Raw genomic sequence first — 23,458 nt, 5'->3', positions numbered from 1 at the left:
TTTTAGATATCCCACAATTTCATCTTCAATGTTGCCCATTTTGGGAAAAAGACCACAGACAATACTGGTCATGAATGTAGAATATTGCAGCTATGGAGGTAAAAATATATAAATCTGTTCAGGCTGGTGAGGTATCCTACACTTTCTTTTTTACTGCTTTCGGTATTCTCAATAACAGCATTAGCATTAAACTTAAAATACATCCATTCCATCCATCTGAAATATTTCTCTTATTGTAATTTGAGGGTTGTTCAAAGACCTCAAGACACCGCTTTTCCTAAGTCAGGGCTCAGGACAGCTCTCAGCCTGTCAATCATGTTGCAAGTTTACAGTGCTGTCAGAGCAGGCTACATATTTAAGAGCAGAGCACAGATAGGCAGAGATGGTGCTATAGTTGCCTAGAAAACAAAGCAAAAATGGCAGCGAAAAAATCTGACAAAATTACCAGTTTAGCCTTCGACTGTGACAGCATATATGCTATTGATTTTTTAATTTTTTTTTTTTAAAGAAACAAGAAAAGACTGTCAAAGAAAATATTATGACCAAAAACAGACTGAAACGAGCAAGAGACAAGACTCAACTGAACATCGGTTCGGATTTCAGCAGTGGCGAGAGCTCACTTAAAAGGCTTCAAAGGTGATGCTGAGCTTGCAGTATTTCTCATGGACAGGTAATTATATTGCTTGTTCTGATTCTGTGGGAATGTGTTCGCCCCGAACTGTGTATCCGACGTAGCTAGAAAATATTACCAGATGTATTTAGCACACTGTTTACATATAGCTATGCTGTACTTTATGCCTTATCTTGTAACTTATATGTTGCTAGCGATGTTTAGGCTATAGCGAACTAGGCTATGCTGTTCAAGTAAAAAAGCAAAATCACACACTCCAGTTCCAGATACATTTAGTCTAGTAGCCTAATGTTTATTGACGACGTTTCACCTGTAACTTTGTCAGGATCTCTTCGAAAACGCCGGTGTTTTCCTTTATTTACTGTCATTAGCCCATAAAAGCTATATTATAGGCTATCTATTCGTTTATGTTCATTGTGGTTACGTTTTTTATTGCATTATGGCGTGTTTTATTTTCTACTTATGAATGTGGCATTATGTGCTGCATTGTCCCTACTTCACTTTTCAGCACCCTTGACCACTCTCTCCACAGGCCTACTCAGTCAGTGCGTAGTTGGAGACTTTGGAGCAGATGAGCGGGTCTTCGCATGGAAGGGCGGGAGGGGGTGGAGCGTTCTTTTTTTTTTTTTTTTTTAAGCTCTCCTTGGTTAGTTTCTTCAAACGTACATATTGCACTTTTAAGTGTGCCCACTGCATGTTTTAGCAGAGTGAGGGTAGCGGTAGCGTATGCCCTACATAATAGCTTGGGAGGAGTCAGGCGGTGAAGCCTGGGAAGTAACGGGAAACTCGACTGTGCATGCTTGACGGCAAAAGAGCTTGCTTCCCAAAAATGTAGAAAAACCATGGTGATTTAACTACCATTTGTCCAGTTTTTGTGATCATAAATTTCATTATGTACAGCAGTTTGTGGAAAAAAAGCGGGTTTGGTCCAAACCTTAGGAATATTAAAATGTGCATTTTATTACATTTTACGTAGCCTATATTGTTGAAATCTGCTCTGGCGAAGTGTTATTTTGCCTTCAAAAGTTTTACATTCCCCATTCGCTTTAATGAAAACTTAATCGTTTCGCCATCAACACGCGCAGTTTAAGCTTACTTCCGGGACTTCACAAATGTGGGTTAGCTGAAGGCGTGCTTAAATAAATGCTGTTATCTACCAACTTTACCTCTGTAACACAATCATACAACGAAATAATCAGGAAGAGTGAGACATACGCGGTGCACAGAAATGGATTTGGTTAAGAACATTGCTTTGAGGTGCTCACCAACAGGGTGGCCTGGCTTCGCGCTATTCGTTGTTTCTGCGGTGTGTGTCATTGCGTTTGTCATTTTCTGCCTGTATGTACAATATATTCACATGAAATATGATCATATACCCGGACCTCCCAGAGACAGGTAAACTCACCTCTCTGTATATTAGGCCTATTTTATTTTAAATACTATAGCAGCGATCCGAAAAGTCTATCTGCTGCAATTATATCTCTAATGTTGCAAGTCATTTTTATGAACATGTCACGCATCATGTAATAATAGCATTTATTTTTAATGTGTGTGTATGGCATTGCCTAACAAACAACGGTAAGACTGTAATTATCATTTAAATTAGCTGGTATAAGAACAGACTATTTATGCCAAATGCATGTGTGGCTCGTCGCTTTACTGCCTCTGAAATTAAAACGTTCCAGAAACAAGAGCGGGGCAAAACCTGACGCGGGGTAAAATGTAACATGGCCTTTTTATATAGATGCATCGAGCTTGAAGACGTTTCTTCAGGTAAAAACAGTTATATTTCCGTCCAACGAACGGCGAGAGGATTTATATTCGGGGGATATTGCCAAAAGTCTGTTGCACGTGTATTGTGTGTGTATGTCTAGGAATAAAATAGTATGTAATCGAAAACAGTCGATTAGTGAACTCTCAGATCGCATAGTTTTGATAAGCATAGCTTATTACATTACATTACATTACATTACAGGCATTTGGCAGACGCTCTTATCCAGAGCGACGTACAACAAAGTGTATAACCATAACCAGGAACAAGTATGACGAAACCCCTAGAGAGAAGTACCGGTCCAAGTGCAGGGAACAACCGCATAGTTCAACTTGGACCATGATGGTTAAACTGATTAACACTAACAACGAGAACGGCAACAACGCAATCTATGAAAAAAAAAAAAAAGTAGTAGTCGTTAAGACAGTTAATGCCCCTAAGTCACCTACGAAACAGCTGCCTAGTTACAACCCTAAGCTTAGTCATTTACAGGGGGGAAGGGAGGGATGGGGAGAGGTGCAGCCTGAAGAGGTGAGTCTTCAGTCGTCGTTTGAAATGGGTCAGTGTCTCAGCTGTTCTGACCTCCACAGGGAGGTCATTCCACCATCGTGGGGCCAGAACAGACAGGAGACGTGTTCTGGAAGCTTATAGTTGGCTGGGATTGCTAGCCAGGCGAAAGTGCAGTTAAACCGAACGGGGTTGTTAGCCTGTTGTCAGGCTATTATTAATTAACCAATTGGATTGTTCAACTCAGACTGGATCTTCGCGCATTTATTTTACTCGACTTTAACTTTAGGCAATTTGGTGACATGACATCGATTTAGATACAGCTGTTTGGATCTAACAGACATTAGGGGACCGGAGAAAAATGTGGGCTACAGTCTTGTTATAGATTTTCACCGACATAGAGGCCGCACAAAAAAAACATATAAATGTAATTATTATTAGTATTATTATTATTATTATTATTATTATTAATAATAATAATAATAATAATAATAATAATAATAAGACCCTTTGTATCAAACGACAGGGAATTGTATTGATTTGCCTTAGGCCTACTTTGTGTTAACTTTTAAAGCTATTAAGTCTGTTTACTAACATTTCTCTCTCGGTACGTTCGGTCAGTTTGCTAATGAAAGGTATGAGCCAGAAATTTCATTGTGGTGTGTAATCATAGCCATGGGATGTATGTTGTTTGTATTAAAAATAATTAATGTATCCCCAGTAATATTTTCAGAATTGTGCCAAATATGAAAACCGTTAGATATTTCCCCACTCTCCCCTAGGCACTAGGTTGAAAATTCATGTTAAAATACATACTATAAGCTATAATAACCCATTTAAATATTGAAAAACGTATCGATTGCTTTGACTAATCGCTTTTGTGAACCTCTTGTAGTTTTCTGTTTGGACACTTATTGACGCTGCTGAAAGTGATGCGCGACGATAAACTTGTGCACGAGAAGTTCTTGGAATGGTGAGTAACATACTCCCGAACAACTCGCAACTCAGTATAGATCACTGTGCTACATGAATCATGTCACCCTTAGGAAAAAATAAGGTGTTCAAAAACCACGTCTCCAGAAAGTATATGTGAACACATGTGAAGAGTAGCCTAGGCTACACATGTAAACTATAAAAATAATCCCACTTATAAAATGAGAATGAGAGCATTAAAAGGTAACCTATGCTATTTCAAGCCATGTTTAATTTGTAGTTCACATCTGAAAAAGTCAGTCACGTGAAAATGTGACATTTTACGAAACTTCATTTCACGTGTTTTATTTTTACACATGGATATTTTCATTCACATGTGAAAAAGCCAATCACTTGTGAAAATGTATAGTTCACAGGACCTTTTCTTTCCAGATGTGAATATTTGAATTCCCATATGAAAATGTTAAATTGTAATGTGATTTTCACATATGAAAAGGCAAATTTCACATTACATTTTTTCGTAAAAGATGTATTCAACAGTATAGAGGTAAAGAAATATTGTTATCCTCACAGCACTAGACAGGAATTCTGGGCCCTCTGCACTGGGCCTGTTAGCGCATACTGCAAATAATTTGCCCCCCCCCCAAACCCCTTGCCCCCACCCCTGGCTTTCAGCCCCTAAAATTATTACCACCTTTCTCCCCCCTTACAATGGCGCTGGTTACCCCAATTTCGCCATTCTTTGCTTGTGAAAAATCTGAAATCTGCTTCCTGGAGTTTTGAATGTCTCACTATGACAGCTGAGAAACGTGTCATACCAGTCCTATGCCAACTGATATAAAACTGTTGAGCTCATCTTTATGGCAGCACCCTTGCACTTAAAAAAAGAGGGTTTTACAGTACTGTGGCATTCTGTATATAACCAAGTTGCCTTGTTCAGATACACAGTCCCGTAAAATGGAGACCTGGCCAAGAGGGCAGCATTTCATCCACTGTCTGACTTTCCAACAAAAGTCCCCAACTCAGCAGAATTTACTGTATTATTATGGGGCTTTCTTGTGTGGAGTGGGGTAGTGGAAAATATTTTGAGGTAGGATTTCTTCATTTTGGTGCTCTCTTATTTTGTGTTCTTCAGTTTGTTATCTGTCTTGTTCCTGTCATGTTTTATAAGTGTTGGGATTCTTTTCTTTCACACTTATTACCTCCCTTTCTTTATCAGGTATTGAACTTTAACTGAAGTTTAATTAATTTTTTTTAGTATAACTCTGGTGTTTTGAAAGCACTTTACAGAAATGATTAATTAATTTCTACCACCACCAGTATAGAGCACTCACCTGGATGTTCATAATCATTCACTCCCTTTCTTGACATGACACAAATGATATGGCATGTGGATTAAATGAGCTTACACTGAAGCAGAAGGATTTTGATAGAAATTTTAACTGTGGGCAAATCACAACCAGGACCAGCTAACCAGGAGCGTCTTAAATATTTTTTATGTGAAAGCTGCAGTTATAATGAAGATAAGATAACCCGTATTGCCCCCAAAGGGAAATTTTGTTGGTCATTACAGGTGAGCTAAAAACACACCAGTTAAGGTGATTGTAAAGGTGAAGTTGAATGGCTTCAAAATACATTGTATGGGATTATTACTGTATGTATTAAGCATCAGCAACAGTACGAGAAATCAGTTGCAGAGCAATATCAACTTATATCAGTCTAAACACTTCCATATATTCATTTTTGGGGATTAAATGGGTGGCGTTCAGTTTATTACAGAGTGTTGAGCTAATTGGTCCAGGTTCTTCATGAAGTTATGAAGGACCTGACATAATGACTAGTAAATGTTTTAGGCTCGTTGCATATGTTCCATAGTTTGAGGCAAATTAAACTATTCTGTCCTGCTAAAACAGAGAAACGTTGTCCCTGTTATCAAAAAAGATTTGTAATAACAATGCTGAAGTTGGCTCTTGCTTTGCAACACTTGATTCAAAATTGCCAGTTCACCTAAAATCGGTTGTTGTATGCTTTCTCAGTCTTGAACAATGGTGGTAATGTGACAAAAGTTTTATTTATATTTTAATTTAGGCTACGTTCACTTTGCATGCAGTTTAAAGGCTGTAATATGGAAATATCAGATTCTCAAGTGTCATGCACAATTTTATTCTCCTCGAAATATGTGCTATCTACACCTGTGGTTGGTAATGATAGTGAACTTAGCGTAATTTAGCATTGCATTACATTACAGGCATTTAGCAGATGCTCTTATCCAGAGCCACGTACGACAAAGTGTATAACCATAACCAGGAACAAGTGTGTTGAAAACCCTAGAGGGAAGTACAGTACCAAGTGCAGGGAACGACCGCATAGTTTAACTTGGACCCTGTAGGTTAATCTGATCAACACAAACAAAAGCAGCAACAAAGCAGTCTATGCAAATAATACAAGCAATAATTAAGTAGGCACGTGTGCAATAACTAAGTCAACTAAGATTAACAGCTTATCTAGCTACAACTCTAAGCTAACATAGTCAATTAGGGACTACTGGGAAGTAGGGAGGGATGGAGAGAGATGCAGCCTGAAGAGGTGAGTCTTCAGTCGTCGCATGAAGGTGGTCAGGGTCTCAGCTGTTCTGACCTCCACGGGAAGGTCATACCGCCATCGTGGAGGCAGAACGAACAGGAGGCGTGACCAGGAAGCGCAAGTGTGAAGAGGGGGAGGTGCCAGGCGTCATGAGGTAGTGGAACGGAGTGGTCTGGCTGGCATGTAAGGTTTGAAGGTCTTGTGGAGGTATGCTGGGGCTGATCCCTTGACTGCCTGGTATGCTAGGACCAATGTTTTGAATTTGATGCGTGGCGTAACAGGCAGCCAGTGGAGGGTAGTGAGCAGGGGAGTGACGTGGGAGTGTCTGGGGAGGTTGAAGACCAGACGGGCTGCAGAATTCTGGATGAGTGCAGGGGTCTGATGGCGAATGCCGGTAGGCCAGCCAGAAGAGAGTTGCAGTAGTCCAGGCAGGATAGTCCCATTGTTGGACCAGAATCTGGGTTGAGTAGGTGGTGAGAATGCGGCGGATTCTCTGGATGTTGTACAGTAAGAATCTTCATGCCCGGCTTACCGCTGCAATATTCTTAGAGAGGGACAGCCTGTTGTCCATCACCACTTCGAGATTCTTGGCACAGGGTGATGACGTCACTAAGTTGTTCCCTAGGGAAATGGAGAAATCATGGAGGGGAGAGGTTAGAGCAGGAATGAAGATTAGCTCCGTCTTACCCGGGTTGAGCTTCAGGTGGTGATTGTCCATTCAGCTCTGGATGTCCCTCAAGCAAGCGGAGATGCGGGCAGGGACCTGTGTGTCCGATGGGGAGAAGGAGAGAAAGAGTTCTGTGTCATCAGCATAGCAGTGATAAGACAAGCCATGGGCAGAGATTACAGGGCCTGGTGTATAAGGAGAAGAGAAGGGGACCGAGGACTGAGCCCTGGGGAACTCCCGTGGCAAGGGGACGGGGGGGGGGCGATACTCTACCCGCCCAGGCAACCTGGAAAGGGCGTGCGAAATGGTAGGACTCAATCCAGTCAAGGGCTGTGCCACAGATCCCCATTGCTGCCAGGGAGGACAGGAGGATGGAGTGCTCAACAGTGTCGAAAGCAGCTGAGAGATATAGCAGAATCAGGACAGAGGAGAGGGAGGCTGCTTTTGCGGCGTGAAGTGACTCACTGACAGAGAGGAGTGCAGTCTCTATCGAGTGGCCAGGCCTGAAGCCAGACTGGTGGGGGTCGAGCAGGTTATTCTGAGAGAAGAAAGCAGAGAGTTGGTTAGATGCAGCGTTTTGGATAGAAAGGGAAGGAGAGATACCAGGCGGTGGTTCTGGATGACAAAGGGGTCTAGTGTGGGCTTCTTGAGCAGCGGGGTGATGTGGGCCCTCTTGAAGGATGAGGGGAAACATCCAGAAGACAGAGAGGAGTTCACGAGGGAGGTGACAAATGGGAGGAAATCTGGTGTGATTGCCTGGAGGAGAGATGAGGGGATAGGGCCCAGAGCACAGGTGGTAGGGCGGTGGGAGAGCGGGAGCTGGGAAACATCAGAATCAGTTGTTGCTAACTAAAAATGACAGCGGCAGCCATTACACTGTGCAAAGGGACAAAATAACCACATTCACGTGACTTGTCATGTTAGCCAATTCAAGAAAAACCATGGACTGGGGAAAAAGCTCTGTTTAGAGAAAGCAGTTTCCTTTCTAGTTCTTTTACAGTTTGTGGTGGTCAGTTTTATAAGGAGTTGAAGGGGGAGGTGGGGTGGAGGTGTAGACCCGACCACACCCATACAATCCTGAGGTTTTTCTCAATACCAATTTTATGTCTGTCATGTGTTTGGGGTGCAGTTCTGTTTTTTGGCCTCCCGGCCTGATCATTACCTTATTGGATGCACCTGTTTCCAGTTATTCCTCCTTATGCCGTGATTTTGGCCACCTGCGTCAGGCAAGGCTATTTAAAATGCTGTCTGCCTTTCAGTCCTTGCTTCAGTGTCAATTTACGTTCACATTGAGCCAGTAAGGTATTTCAGAGCCTGTTTAATAAACCTCCTGTTCTCTCGCTTCTCAAGAAGCGTTTCCCCCTTAGAAGGTTTGTATTTTGGTCTGTGTTTCTGGGCTTTGTGCCGGCAGACCGTTAGGGCTTTACCTTTTCATTTTCCTAAGCTGCGTCTTAGGTTCCTGGGTATCTCAGTGTTCAACCCCCAAGTTTTCCTTTTTGTTTTGGGTCTGAGCTGCGACTCAGTTACGTTGGGTTTCCCTGGTTTCTATCCCAACTATTTTTTGTTCCTGAGCTGTGCTCAGTGTTTTTGTTCCTCTGTTTCTCACCCTTATTTTTACCGGGTTGTTTTCTGTTTGCCCGTTTTTTAAGGCTTGACAGGGAGTTTCAGTTTGAACTCCTGTCAGTCTGTTTTATTTTTTCCCGTCCTCGTTTCCTCTAGCCTCAGTGGCTTATCTCCTAGGGGATAAGCTTTTCAATTCCCTGTTCAGTTGCGTGTGGTCCTCCGGCACTCCCCCCTCCCTCACAATGTCTGATGTTACGTGCCATGTGTTTCTTTTGTGTGGCCTTCACCTGTCAATCCACATCCACCAAGTCCCACCTTCACCAATCCCCACGCTCCGTGTCAATTCTGGACAACCAATCAGAACTCGCCACCTCTGCTATATAAATCGTGACTGTTTGTAACAATGGATGTCTGACTTGTTGCTCTGTGTTGTGTAGTATTTGACTCTATGTTAATCACTCATTTGAACTTCTTGTTTTGTGTACACTTCCAAGGCTTGGGACAGGTAAGACTGGGGGCTCCTGTACATATGCCCATAGGCTATGTTGTGTATAGATCCACTAGTCCTTAGGGGTGATTGCCAACCAATTGTGTTTTCAGTCTGCTAGTTAGAGTAGATAGGCCTTTTGTTTGTGTACTTGATACACTAGATTAAATTACTCTCTGGTTTAGCTAGCTTGTTTTTCTGTTCTTTTGGCAACATCCAGCATCCGTTGACCCTGGTAGTGTGTGTCTGGGATGTTGTATGTCTGGTAGTAGTTTCTTGCACCTTTTGTTTTGTTCCCACAGTAAAACACCCATGCACTGAGTTGCTGCTTTGTCTGTGTTTGATTTATTGTTGTTACCATATATACAGCATTAACATCTCCTGGCATTTTAACATCCAGTTACATACCCCATGCACCCCTAAACCCATGGGGTCGTAACATCTGACTTGAAATATGTGTTACTGACATTACTTTGAATAGATATTTGGTGGATGTGCTGTGGATACATCCCTCTGGGATAATGTATGGTGGAATTAACTATTTTTGGTCCCTTAATAAATACTTTAATTACTTGGGCAGTTCAAGTATTAGTCTGTAAACAATACACAGAGATATCTTTGGTAGTTATTACAATTGCCAGTTTGCCAACGGTGAAATATTATAACTTTAATGTTATCTCGGTAGGAGTGCTATCTCTAACTGTTTGCTGGTGTAGCCAAAGTACATGCCTGAAAGTTGCAGGCTCCCATCCCATGTGGGAAACTGGCCTGCGTGTGGAAGCTTCTGGAAGCCACGGATCCTAAATGGCCAGTGTAAACAGCCAACTACAATAAATGTCTTATGTTTAAAATGTAATCACCCTTGGTGAGAACAAATGATTAAAAATAATAATAATCTTATGTTTTGCCAGGGCTGAAACATATGGACCTGTTGTTCGGATTAACTCCTTACATACTGTGGAGTTACTTGTCACAAGTCCAGAAGCCACCAAGGTAAACTCAGATGTCACTCCTTTGTTCTCTGGTGCGAGAAACCAAGGACTAGCCTGCGACAAATGTGAAGGCAATTTCCTCTTTCGTGACAGTGCCTCCAGGCACATAGCCAGGTCCATATAGAAATTGTTTCGTTGAGAACGATGTGGAAGAGCTTGACTGCCCTGCACAGAGCCCTGACCTCACCCCATCCAACACCTTTGGTATCACTTGGAAGGCCAACTGTGAGCCAGGCCCAATCACCCAAGCAGTGCCAAACCTCACAAATGCTCTTCTGGCTGAATGGAAGCAAATCCCTGCAACAATGCTCAAACATCTAGTATAAAGCTTTCCCAGAAAAGTGGAGGTCATTATAGCAGCAATTGCTTATAATTTTGGATCAGATGTTGGATGTTAGGTGTCCACATGCTTTTGGCCATGTAGCGAGCTCCACAACATTTGGGACAAAGACATTTTTTCCTGATTTTGCTCTGCACAATTTTAGATTTGTAATCAAATAGTTCACATGTGGTTAAAAGTACAGATTCTCAGATTGTAATAAATGGTATTTCTATACATTTGGGTTTCACCATGTAAAAATGACAGCACTTTTTATAAACAGCCCCCCATTTCAGGGTATCACAATGTTTGGGACAGCTGGTTTCACAGGTGTTTATGATTAGTGTGGCGTGTTCAGTTGCTCCCTTGGTGTAAGTGTAAGAGACCTTTCAGTATCTAGCCTTGAATCTTGGAGTCGGTCATTGGCGTTTGTCATGGTGAGGACCAAACTTCTGCCAATTAAAGTCACGGAAGCCATTATTTGCGGCCGAGAAATAATAAAAACATAGGCCGAACCTTGCCAGAATGGACTGTTTGGAACATTATTAAGAAGGCATTGGTGAGCTTAGTAATCGCGAAAGGGCCCAGTAGGTCAAGGAAGACTTCTACAGATGATGACTGAAGAATTCTCACCATCATGAGATAAAGCCCCCAAACACCTGTCCGACAGATCAGAAACACTCTTCAGGAGGCGGGTGTGGATGTGTCTGTGACTACTATCTGCAGACGACTTCACAGACAGAACTACAGAGGCTACACGCAAACCATTAGTTTGTTGCAAGAATAGGATGGCCAGGTTGCAGTTTGCCAAGGAGTACCTAAAAGAGCATTCAGAGTTCTGGAAAAAGGTCTTGTGGACAGATGAGACCAAGATTTATCAGAGTGATGGCAAGAGACCCCTCCCCCCGTCTGTGAAACACGAGGGTGGGGGTGTTATGGTTTGAGCATGCATAACTGCTTCAGTTACTGGCTCACTTGCCTTTCTTGATGATGTAACTGCTGACAGCAGCAGCAGAATTACTTATGTGTACAGAAGCATCTTATCTGCTCAAGTTCAACCAAATACCTCTAAACTCATTGGATGGAGCTTCATCCTACAAGACAATGATCCCAAATGTACTACTAAAGCATCATAGTTTTTTTCCAGTCTTTTATCAGAGCCAAAAATTGGTCAATTTTTGACTGGCTAAGTCAGTCACCCGATCTGTATCCAAATTAACATGCATTTAATATGCTGAAGAGAAAACATAAGCCAACTAGCCCCCAAAGCAAGCTGTAGCTGAAAATGACTATAGCACAAATCTGGCAGAGCCTCATCAGAGCCTCATTAGAGATTATACTCAGAACATGGTGATGTATATGCGTCACAGATTTAAAGCAGTCATTGCATGTGAAGGACATGCTACAAAATACTAAATATGACGAAGTAATTTACGTAACATTAATACATCCAAAACAATATTTTACCCTGAAATGGGGAGGCTATGTATACAAAGTGCTGTAATTTCTACATGGTGAAACCAAAGTGTATGAAAGTACCCTTAAATACAATCTGAGAATGTGCAGTGGTTAAAGTTTTACTGTCCCTACCACAAAAGTCTTGAGTGGATGATTTTGCCCCTGGGCCATCAACTGAATAGCCCTGCTCAACATTATAGATTTCAGTTAGGGCTAAGCACATTTACAGGATGTGCCGTTTATTTGGCACCGCATATTGTTGGACTTGGAACCCCTTTCATGGTTCACTCTGTGTACTGTCTTTTGCCACAGTTAACTGAGATTACCGTGACAATTGGCAAGCATCTTGTTCTGGTAATACTGTATTTCAAATGTAACGCTTATTAAGTGCAGAGTACAGACATGACATTATAGCAGCAGTATTTAAGGTTGCAGGGCTTTAGTGCAATAGACCACTGTAGAATAATTATAAATCTTCAACAAAAACAATGAAAAAGGGTTTGACAGAATGCTACGGTGCTGACGCAGCTCAGGGCGTTGTGTTAACAAAGATTTAGGGGCACAGAACATGGCAAAAGCCTTGCTGAAATTATTTTTAAGAGTAGACACATCATAATGTGTGTAATGTATAATATGATTGAACAACTAAAATTGTATATATAACACTGGCTGAGCAAATGCCCAGTGCAGTCAAAACAGTGAATATCCATTATGAGAAAGAAACATTCATAGAAGTTGCAGAGAATCTATTACAACCCTGATTGGGAGGTTTAATGTTACAACTGTACTGATGGCTCTACTGATCTCTGCTCATCTCTTGCTGAGTTATGACTGAAATGAGTCATGCACACATTTTTGTTATGAGTAAATTGTTTTACCCATTTTTGCTGTTGGAAGCAGGAGCCTTTATTTCCAGTCTCCTCTTTCTGTATAATTGCAGGAGATTCTGATGTCTTCAAAGTATCCTAAGGATCCTATCTACAAACGCCTTTTTAGCCTGTTTGGAGTAAGGTAATTTTCAAATGGTCGATACATTTCCACACTTACAGACACAGAACATGTTATACACACAGAGCAGGATTTTCTAAGCAATTAGAAGTCAAATGCTAAGCTTTTTGTCAAGGTACCCAAATGCAGAGTAAGGAAAGACAAACTCAAAGGGAAAATTAACAAAGACTTTACTAACAAAAAGGCAAACACAAACAGGGAACACAAAAGGCCACGATGGGCAAACACAAACTCCAAGAAATCTAAGAAAAACAGAAAACAAGAGGAACTCAAAACACGGGCAGGGCAGAACACAGGCAGGCAGAGTACACGAGTAAGTACATATGGTAAAAAACAAACACATAAAAGAAACGCAAGACGCTACATACAGGTCAGGAACAAGCACAAGTCGGAAACAAACACAAGGAACCAGCACCCGAGCCAAGGGGACAAAGAACCTAAATAGACAGGGGTAACAAGACACAGGTGAACTCAAAGAACAATCAAACCAGAGGGAAGGGAAAACGAGAGGCAGGTGGGGACGATGATTAAACAACGAGACAATAATAAAATAATTTAAAGCAATGATATAATTAACCAACAGGGGAAACGAGCAGGACACAAAATAGAAGTGCCGCCATCTGGCGGCCCAACAGGGAAAAACAGACAGAAACACAGAACCATGACACTTTTAACACATGACTCAGACGGACTTTAAATAATATTTATACTTAGGGGGAATGTATGAGATGTGCTTCTTCAGAATGATCAAACGGTCAAATCAACAAAGCCAGGTTCACACCATAAAACTTGAATAGTTTATTCTGTGTTTCCTCCTTATCTACTTCATTCATTATCCTACTGACCACATCATAATCAATGCTCTTACTTTTCCCTTTGGTCGCTATCTACTGTACATCAACCAAGAACACCTGTTCACAGTAGCCAACTTCAGGACACATAGGTCAAAAAAGTGCCCACGTGATGCTATTTCAGTCAGTAAAATGTGTTCTTTTCTTGCTTGCTTCCATTATTTTACATTGTGGTTATGTTGATAAAAGCAGAAGTTGTATTCTGTATAAATGAAAATCACCTTCTGTGCTATTACCCCATCAATATGTTTAGCTAGTTGATCTGGGCTAGTGTATAATAGACCACCTAACAGGACCACCTGTCAGATGTATTGTCAGATAGTAAGTTAACACCTGCAGTACACAACTAATGCTGTGTGGCCCTGCTCCAGACTGCCACACAGTGTTATATGCATGTTATAATTACGTTACTGATTCTTATAGATAACATTATTATATGCATTAGATAATTGCCAGAAGTGTCACCTTAACTTCCATTCTGCTGACTGTTCAGTGACAGTCCACAGATTATATCAGAAACAATGACTGGTTTTAAGATAACCACCTGCATTCTTCTCTTATTCTGTGTACATGTTTGGTAAACAATACAGTCAACTTCTGAAAGGTATTCTGCAGTTACTTTATTCATTAGTTGAATATTATTTTTTAAATTATATCAGAATGAATCCAAGTTACAATTGAAAATTCAAGGAATTAGGCATCCAAGCAGCACTACAAGTGCTGTAAACCTATTGTTTTTTCTTTCTTTTTTTCTTGGCTTGACCTGTAATACATTTTAGCTCATAAAGCTTGCCAAACATGTCAGACATGTTTGGAAGGATGGATAAAATATAATACAAATGTCAAAATGTAGACATCTTCAAAAATGAGCCTCATGCCCTGTCTTTATTGGAGTTACACAATTTGGCACCAAGGCCCCTTTCCACAAATCTGCCTCAAAGACCCATAACATAATAATCTTTTGGAAAACCCTTAAAATGCTATTTCTTATACAAACATTAACCGATTTTGACAAAATTGGTCATACAGCATCTGTAGACTTACCTCCGTACAACTTAGATTTAACGTTTCTTGTTATGTCCAAGGATGGGTGAATTTGTCCAAGGATGGTGTGAATTTCAAATGCTTAATACACTGCCTGTCCAAAAAAAAAAGTCGCACACTCTAATATTTCGTTGGACCGCCTTTAGCTTTGATTACGGCGTGCATTCATCGTGGCATTGTTTCGACAACCTTATGCAACATCACAACATTTATTTTCGTCTCATCTTGTATTGACGATGGGAGAGTCAAACCACTCTGTAGAGTCCTCTCCAGCACATCCCAAAGACTTTCAATGGGGTTAAGGTCAGGACTCTGTGGTGGCCAATTCATGAGTGAAAATTATTCCTCATGCTCCCAGAACCACTCGTTCACAATTTGAGCCCGATGAATCTTGGCATTGTCGTCCTGGAATATTCTCATGCTGTCAGGGAAGAAAAAATCAATTGATGGGATAACCTGGTCATTCAGTACATTCAGGTACTCAGCTGACTTCATGTTAGTGCTGCATAACGTTGCTGAGCCTAGACCTGACCAATTGAAGCAACCCCAGATCATAACACTGCCTCCAGAGGCTTGTACAGTGGGCACTGTCCAAAAAAATACAAACGGCGAATTTTTTTTTGGCCAGGCAGTGTAAATTTAAGGTGGTTTGAGAAAATATCACACTTGTTGGTGAGAATACTGACACTCTGGACACAACTTCAAAAATGACAAATTGGCTTCAGTGGTGGGACTAAAGTGTTTCCATTAGTCCCAATTTTGTCACAGAGATCTCAAATTAACCCTAGTAATGCTCCAAGTGATTATCTATAAGCACATGATCCCAGGGTGTAAGCCATCTTGGATTGTCTGCCATTGTCCCTTCCATTTAAATTCAGTTGTTAATATAATCAAGTTCTGAGTACTGTCCTCTTACAATATTGATCATTAACTTGCTTTCTTCCTTAAAATGTTTGCAAATTAATTTACTTCTAGTATAACAGAAAATAGGTTTTGCTTTTTCAGGTATTCTGATTTCTTTTTTCTGGTATGCATTCTACGTATGTTTTTTTTAAATGACCTTGTTGTTCACTTTAAGTTTATTTGTAATTTACAGTTGTAATCATAAACATAATCATAATCATAATTGTAATTACCTGTAGATTTCTAGGAACTGGCTTGATTACAGATCCAGATCATGACCATTGGTACAGACAGCGTCGGATAATGGACCCTGCATTCAATAACTCGTAAGCTATGCATTCATCTTCCTTGAGATAGTCATCTATTTTTTAAATTTAGGGAATTTATCATTTTCCAAAAATGTGTGTTTTTGAATAGAGCAAGATTTAATTTTGGATTGAGTTAGTCCCTATAAATTCTATGGAAGGTAGTGAATGACACTAGATAATAATAAGTGAAACATACATTATTCCAGGCTGTGTCTAGCTATGTAGTTCATCAGCTCCTTGAGTTGCTGTTGTATTAGTTCCTCCTATGAAATCACCACACACGGGCTAGCAGTAATGATCAATGAGGGATACTTCTCTCTTCCAATTAGCACTAGCTACTAGTGTGTAATGTGCTACTGTGTGGCCTGTAAAGTAGTGGCTCCTGGGCAAGTGCATTGGAGGAGTGGCTTCATTTGATCTGCACTGCTCCTTGTGTGGGTGTGGATGGCGCAGTGGTAACTCAACACAACAACAGTATGCTATGTATTCCTGATTGCTGTCCCTTTATGCTTTGGGTTGTTTAATGTTCGGATCTAAGCAAATGTGCGGAACAGGAAGACCACTTACATTTATAGGTGTATTGAAGTATTTTGGAAAAATGAAATCCTAGAGGAGGCGCTGTATTAACAGGTACCTGCGTGGGCTGACACACACTTTCAATGAGAGGGCCGATTACCTGATGGAGAAGCTGGAGGAGAAGGCAGAGAGCAAAACCCCCGCGCCCATGCATCACATGATCAACTGCGTCACACTGGACGTCATCGCCAAGGTCTCCTGCACCACTCTGCTTTGGTTTCCGTGATTTGAACCTTGCGTCAGTCCTGGGGTCTGCAGTCCTGCAGGGTGTCCAGCTCTATATATTGTGGGTTTCTGACTCCCCAAACTGGAGATTGGGATCCCTGGGGGGCCATTTAATGGAAATAATATTTACTGGGCCTGGGTAGGCCACAGTCACCTAAATAGTAAGCTGGACTTCAAGGTTATCTTGGCAGAATCACCACACCCAATTGTGAATGCCCACCTAGATAGTTCTGGCCTTTTTTGTGCTATGCAGGCCAAACAATATAAATATTTCTTGCTGTGCTGTGCTGTGCTGCTATATACAATATGTTGTGATTAAATACTTTTTCAAGATATTGCAACACTTACATATAAGCTGGAGATATTGAAATAGTTTCTGCTTTCTAATATTCAAAAACTGCCACCGCACACTACAAAAACTCATCAGTCTTCTATGTAAAATAATTTTATTTAAGCCCGCATACTACTGCTCAGGTGCACTAAACAGAAAGACAAGGTGGGCAGCCATTTTCTTATTCAGGCCCATCTGCTCGGTTTTGATTAATTGCTTTCTGTGCACCTGCAGAATATTTTGGATTGTATTTTTTCACTGAGACCAACTACACTTCTAAACATATTGCTTTTGGATATTGCAAGATATATTCATATACAAACCCTTTTTATTCAATGACTGCCTAATGTCTGCGACCCATAGACATCACCAGGTGCTGCGTATCTTTCCTGGTCTACCAGGCCTGTACAGCAGCCATCTTCATTTCCTGTTTGTTTCTAGGGTATTTTGCCTTATGACAGATAAAAATGCATCATATATATATATGTGTGTATATAATTGTTATTTCAGATCAGATTAACCTGTTTTACAAAAAAGTGGTTTACAGTACTTTATGAAGTTGACAAAAAGGGGCCACATTTTGCATAATCTGATTTTAATTTTGTCAGAACGTCTCAGCACAGACGCATTTCGGCGCAGTGCCTTCTTCAGTGTGCTTATTTACAAAGTGTTCATTCAAGGTTTAAATACCCACACCCATAGACACGCCCTCATGCTCAACCAATAATAATTCATCAAGTTTCATTCAAGGCAATGATTATCTCCACCAATAAAGAAAAGTTGAAAGGTCATCAATCACCAGACATTTTAATGCTGCAGGCCATGCAGCCAACTCAATGAGGTTCATGGGCCTGAAGGTTGTTAGTCAGTATCCCAGAGGCGGAGATCGTGAGAACTGCCTTTTGAAGAGGGAGGCCTGGTATATCTTCACTTTAAATACGGTTGCACTTAATGGTATGAATGAGGACCTGTCTCTTACGTGTTTATTTTTTTATAAATCCATCATTTTTTATTTTTATAAATCTAACCTGTTGCTTGTCCATCTGATGATGTTGATATTTCAGCAATCTGTGTTGATGTTATTATGTGATAGCCTGTCAAGTATGTGTCAACATAATTGGTCAATTATGAGATTGGATTTATGGGTAGAGATAATCATTGCCTTGAATGACACTTGATTAATTATCATTGGTTGATCATGAGGGTGTGTTTATTGGTGTGGGTATTTAAACCTTGAATGAACACTTTGTAAATAAGCACACTGAAGAAGGCACTGCGCCGAAACGCATCTGTGCTGAGACGTTCTGACAAAAATAAAATCAGATTATGCAAAGTGCGGCCCCTTTCTTCCAACTTTATTGAATTACACTTTCTGGTCCAGCACTCTGAAAATTTCAAACAAATTTTGGGAGTGAAGCCTCTGTCCTTGCATTACGGTACTTTACACCCTTGGATATATAATGAGCAGTGTAATTTATTACACACTTATATATGACATCCTGGTTTGACATACTTCCTATGCATGCTAATTAGCCACTGAATTTACTTAGTTGCTGTCAGATAAAGGTGTCAACCCATTTTACTGATGTGTTTCTTGGGCTACAGGGTGGTCATTTTGGGGGAGGCTGAGGATTTAAATGTTTGGTAACCCTTTCTGCAAATCACTAGCACCTGCAGATGTGTTTGGTGATCTGTCACATTAGCTGAATAGCTGATCAGCATGAGTTAAATTATACTGTGGCCCTCTAGGATAATATTTCAGTATCATTTGGAGGCTCTGTTTCCCTCCACGGACCAGGGTCATGTTTCTCTGCCGGCATTTTGTCCATCCAGCACCACCATTGAGCAGCCATCCGTTGTGACAAATTTGATAAGGATTTAACATCTTGCTTTACTTACAGGTGGCTTTTGGGATGGAATTGGATTTACTTGACACTACCCAGTCCCCCTTCATCAATGCCATATCCTTATGTTTGAAAGGAATGGTTATCGTTGTAAGAAACCCTTTCTTTGAGGTAAGCACTGGCATTTAGTTCACTGGAATGGTAAGAGCTGACAACTGGCCATGCTACTTGTCTTTTCACATGCATTATTAACTCCAGCTGTGTCCCTGGAACTGGAAGTTCATAAAAGAAGTGAAGCAGGCTGCAAAGCTACTCCGAAAGACAGGGGCAGATTGCATCGCAGAGCGGAAGAGGGCAATCCAAAATGGGGAAGAAGTGCCCAAAGACATCCTCACCCAAATCCTCAAATGTGCTGGTACACTCTCCCCCTACTTACACACAGCTAGCTATCTGATGAATTTTAAAGCTTGTGGTTAAATGTAACTTAGGGGCAAAATTCCTAGATTGTCTCAGTGGAAGGTTGATCATCATCCCCTAATTTAACATCTAAATCAAATGAATAAATAGTAACTTATGTATGTAGATAACTGGGTGTCGCTAAATATCTGCAGGCCTTCTGACTAAATTATTAAATTGACAACAGTAAGTAATTATCTGTGTGTGTGCATTTGTGCATGTGTGTGTGTGTGAAATAGATGTGCATCTGCTTTTTCTATAGTAGTTTTTTTCTATTTGATGTTTTGATATTTGATATAATACAAAATAAAGAGTGTTTAATCTTGACAGCGGAGGAGCAGGATGAGGACCATGAGCTGATGCTGGACAACTTTGTATCATTTTTCATTGCTGGTGAGACATCATCCACATTATTTATTCACATTTTTCAAATAATTTCAAACCAAACATGAGAACCTTTCTGCAACTGAAACCCCTTCAAAATGCATGTTTCTTTTTTAAAAAACCAGGACAAGAAACGACAGCCAATCAAATTGCTTTTACTTTAATGGAACTCGGGAGAGCACCAGAAATAGTAGCGAAGTAAGAGAAGAAACCTTGATTTTCTCAGAGACTTCTTCTGAAATGCTTTGTTAAATTCTGAAAGGCTTTGGAAAAAGCATATTCTCTTTTTCTCAGGCTGAGGAAAGAGGTGGACGACATCATTGGGTCAAAGCAGGAGATTGAGTATGAAGATCTTGGGAAGTTGACCTACTTGTCTCAGGTACCATCAGGAGATTACTGCTGCACATTGACAGACTTCACACAATGCACGTGCACACACACCACTAGATATTATGAAGGGCAGATAACTCTTTGTGTAACATACACTGTCAGAAACACCAGGATTTTAGTCACATGCTTAAAATTTGAGTTGTAATTTTGATCAGTCTTACTAAATGTTTTGGTGGTGATAGGTGCTTTTAAATCCTCACTAGCAACAAGACCCTTGCTGATATAGTTTTAATCACTGTGAATATGTATACAGTTTTTGTAACAGCCAGTCACTGGAATTCTACTGCAAATATGGCAGTTCCACTGAAACTGTTTTGTCATTTTAGCAGCTTGATATTTCCTGACATCAGTAGAATAAATAGCATTTCTGATTAGATTTGAAAAGATAATAACTTTCTACTATTTCACTATCAAAGACAGATAGATGTGAAATATAACAAAGTCATGTTTATCTGTTCTATTTTAGGAAATATGTAATTTCTCATAGAAAAAAAATGCAGGCACCTACACAGTAAACTGGAGCTAATGTCACAATTGACAGAAAGGGATACCAAATAGAAATAACCCTCGTCTTGCTCCTAAGGGATGTAAAAAAATTTTTTTGGTAAATTATAAATGATAATTCCTGATGTAGAATTGCCTGTTGGAAAGCACATGTGGCATCATGTGTTACAGGCGTTCTCTTGGTCTGCCTTGGGACAGGAAGTGAGGGTGAGGTCCTGGTAGTGAACTCTGATGCAGGATTAGGGTTGGTAAATGACCTTCCCTCTTGCACAGGTCTTAAAGGAGTCTCTCAGGCTGTATCCTCCCGCTCCTGGCACATCTAGGTGGGTGGCTGAAGACGTCGTCTTTGATGGAATCCACATTCCAGGCAACGTGGGCATTTCTGTATGTGCAGTTTATTTTGTCTTGTAAAATCAGTAATTTACTGAGTCTTTGATTTGTTCATATACTTTTAGATTGCTGAAATTGACATGCTAATTCGATTTGCTAATTAGTGAATTGTGTGTCTCTGATTCACCTAACAAACCACAATTTATATTATAACAAAAGAAGGTATGACTAGACTGATATGCTATCTCATACAGTTATACCTGTAAAATTATTCAAAAGGAAATCCAAAGAAAGAAGGAGAAAAGGGAGGATATATAAAGGGGTGAGGGGAGTCGAGGTGCACTCTGAAGAGCAGAGTCTTCAGTCTTTGACATGGTTGAGTCTGGGTGGATGTAAATCTGCCGACCAGCGTCATTCTGGATGAACTGCAGAGGCTGATGTTGGAAGCAGGGAGGCCAACAAGGAAGGAGTACCAATAGTGTAGACAGGAGGTGATCACCTGGACTAAGAGCTGGGTTGAGTAGGTGATGAGGAAGGGCCTAATTTTACAGATCATATACAGGAAGAATCTGCACGCCCGACAAACTGCCATGATCTTCCCAGAGAGGGACAGTTTGTGGTCCAGTTCCGCTACAAGATTCCTAGCATAGGTAGCCTCCAAATGATGTGATTAGTTGGAACACAGATCTACAGCTTACTCGTTTGTAATGCTGATATGTTGTTTGTTCTATACCTCAGGTTATGTGACTGGTTGGTATATTTCTTGGATTCTGTGATTGATTAATATGTCTTTTGAGTCTGGTTTGTTGGTCTGTGTCTCTGGTTGGGTGTTTTTTGCGGTGTCTCAGGCTGTTTGTATGATGTTTGTATCTGTTGGATTTTGTAGGTCAGCTCTTATGTGAGTGGAAGGTTGGACAGATTTTTCAGTGATCCACTGAAATTTGATCCGGACAGATTCCATCCTGATGCTGAGAAGTAAGTTGCCGATTCTGAGTCTCTGATTAATAGGACCAGTGTAGGGTAGAGTAATTGGTGGTCAGTCTGCCAAATGAGTAATTGGTGGTCAGTCTGCCAAATGATAATCAGTATGTATTCAACTCATATTTCAATGTTTTTTGGCTCCAATGAGTGAATATTTAAATGATTTAACCCTGACTCCCCTGGACACACACGGACACAGCTAAGTATTAAATGCTATTTTACTGATAAATATTCATCATTCAAGTGGTTTCACCTGACTCTCCGTCGGGTCGTAAGCTAACCATGCAGCTGTAACAGAGGTAGTTTTTTATGTACCCCACCGTCTCTTCCCCATAAATATTTATGAGAACAATGTATGTCCATTTTAAGAGAAATTGGATGATGCATTAGGGTTGTTATGTGGATCCCTTATACATGCATATGATGAGTGTGTTGTATAAGTGGCCAGGAGAACTGATGAAATCTCTCTCTCTAGGCCGTATTTCTGCTACTTTCCCTTTGCCCTGGGCCCTCGGTCCTGCTTGGGCCAGAACTTTTCACAGGTGAGGGAGCCCCCTTACAAATACACACAAACCACACACACGCAGTATACTCTAGGGTACTTTTACTTCAGACATTGTGTACTGCAGACAGACACACATACGTAGTGTGTGCTGTGTGTGGGGGGACGGGGTTTGAACATACATGTATGTGTATACATGCAGCTGCCTTTAACACTACAATAAAATTCTGCCTTTTATGATCTACAACTTTTATGTGGCTCATATGTGCCTCATTTCAGTCACAGTGCTGAGCTGTCTTTGAAATGCTTCAGAATATATTATGTACTAGAGAATGTTCTCTTCACAGATAGAGGCAAGAATTCTGATGGCAAAACTGATTCAGAGGTTTGAATTGGAGCTCATCCCTGGACAGTCCTTTGAGATCCAAGATACTGGAAGTCTGAGGCCCCGGGGGGGTGTGGTCTGCACTGTCAGATCTCGCAGCCATGCTCGTGACTGACTGCATCGTCCGGAGAGAGATATTTACCACGTTTTCGTCCAGGTTGCGCTGAAGACTACCAGTTACATTCTCTGCTTTACTTTAATTAATTAATCCTCACATCTACATAACTGAATTAAGAAAGTACTGTAATTTATAAAAAGTACAGATCGTGTTACAAGTACAAAGGATGATTTTGTCGCCAATGCTTTTCACTTATCTTTGACATTTTAATCTCATAAATACTGCAGTGGGGCTTAATGGTGTTCATTTGGAACTATGATTTGCATTCTCGGACTGTAAACAAACAATTCACTGAATGTGTTTAAAATGGCAAAGGGAAGATACATATTTTAGCATCAAAATGTAGTCATATTAGATTACAATTGTCCATTGGTACAATTTTCTGGAATAAAATATTTAAAACTGGT

General features: G+C 40.6%; 1 protein-coding gene across 1 annotated transcript; it reads left to right on the top strand.

The window, feature by feature from the left end:
* Positions 1-1,326: 1,326 nt before the first annotated feature.
* Positions 1,327-23,458, top strand: LOC118230147 (cholesterol 24-hydroxylase-like). Its single transcript, XM_035422958.1, has 15 exons — positions 1,327-2,026; positions 3,805-3,882; positions 10,054-10,135; positions 12,852-12,922; positions 15,957-16,043; positions 16,656-16,794; positions 19,059-19,172; positions 19,260-19,416; positions 19,788-19,850; positions 19,967-20,039; positions 20,136-20,220; positions 21,009-21,119; positions 21,952-22,040; positions 22,522-22,588; positions 22,896-23,458. The coding sequence occupies exons 1-15, from the start codon at positions 1,860-1,862 to the stop codon at positions 23,046-23,048; spliced, it is 1,536 nt and encodes a 511-aa protein (XP_035278849.1). The 5' UTR covers positions 1,327-1,859; the 3' UTR covers positions 23,049-23,458.

Source organism: Anguilla anguilla, chromosome 6 (assembly GCF_013347855.1).
Source record: "Anguilla anguilla isolate fAngAng1 chromosome 6, fAngAng1.pri, whole genome shotgun sequence".
Lineage (NCBI taxonomy): Eukaryota > Metazoa > Chordata > Actinopteri > Anguilliformes > Anguillidae > Anguilla > Anguilla anguilla.
The sequence above is the reverse complement of the archived record's forward strand: the minus strand, read 5'-3'. Positions and strand labels throughout refer to the sequence as shown.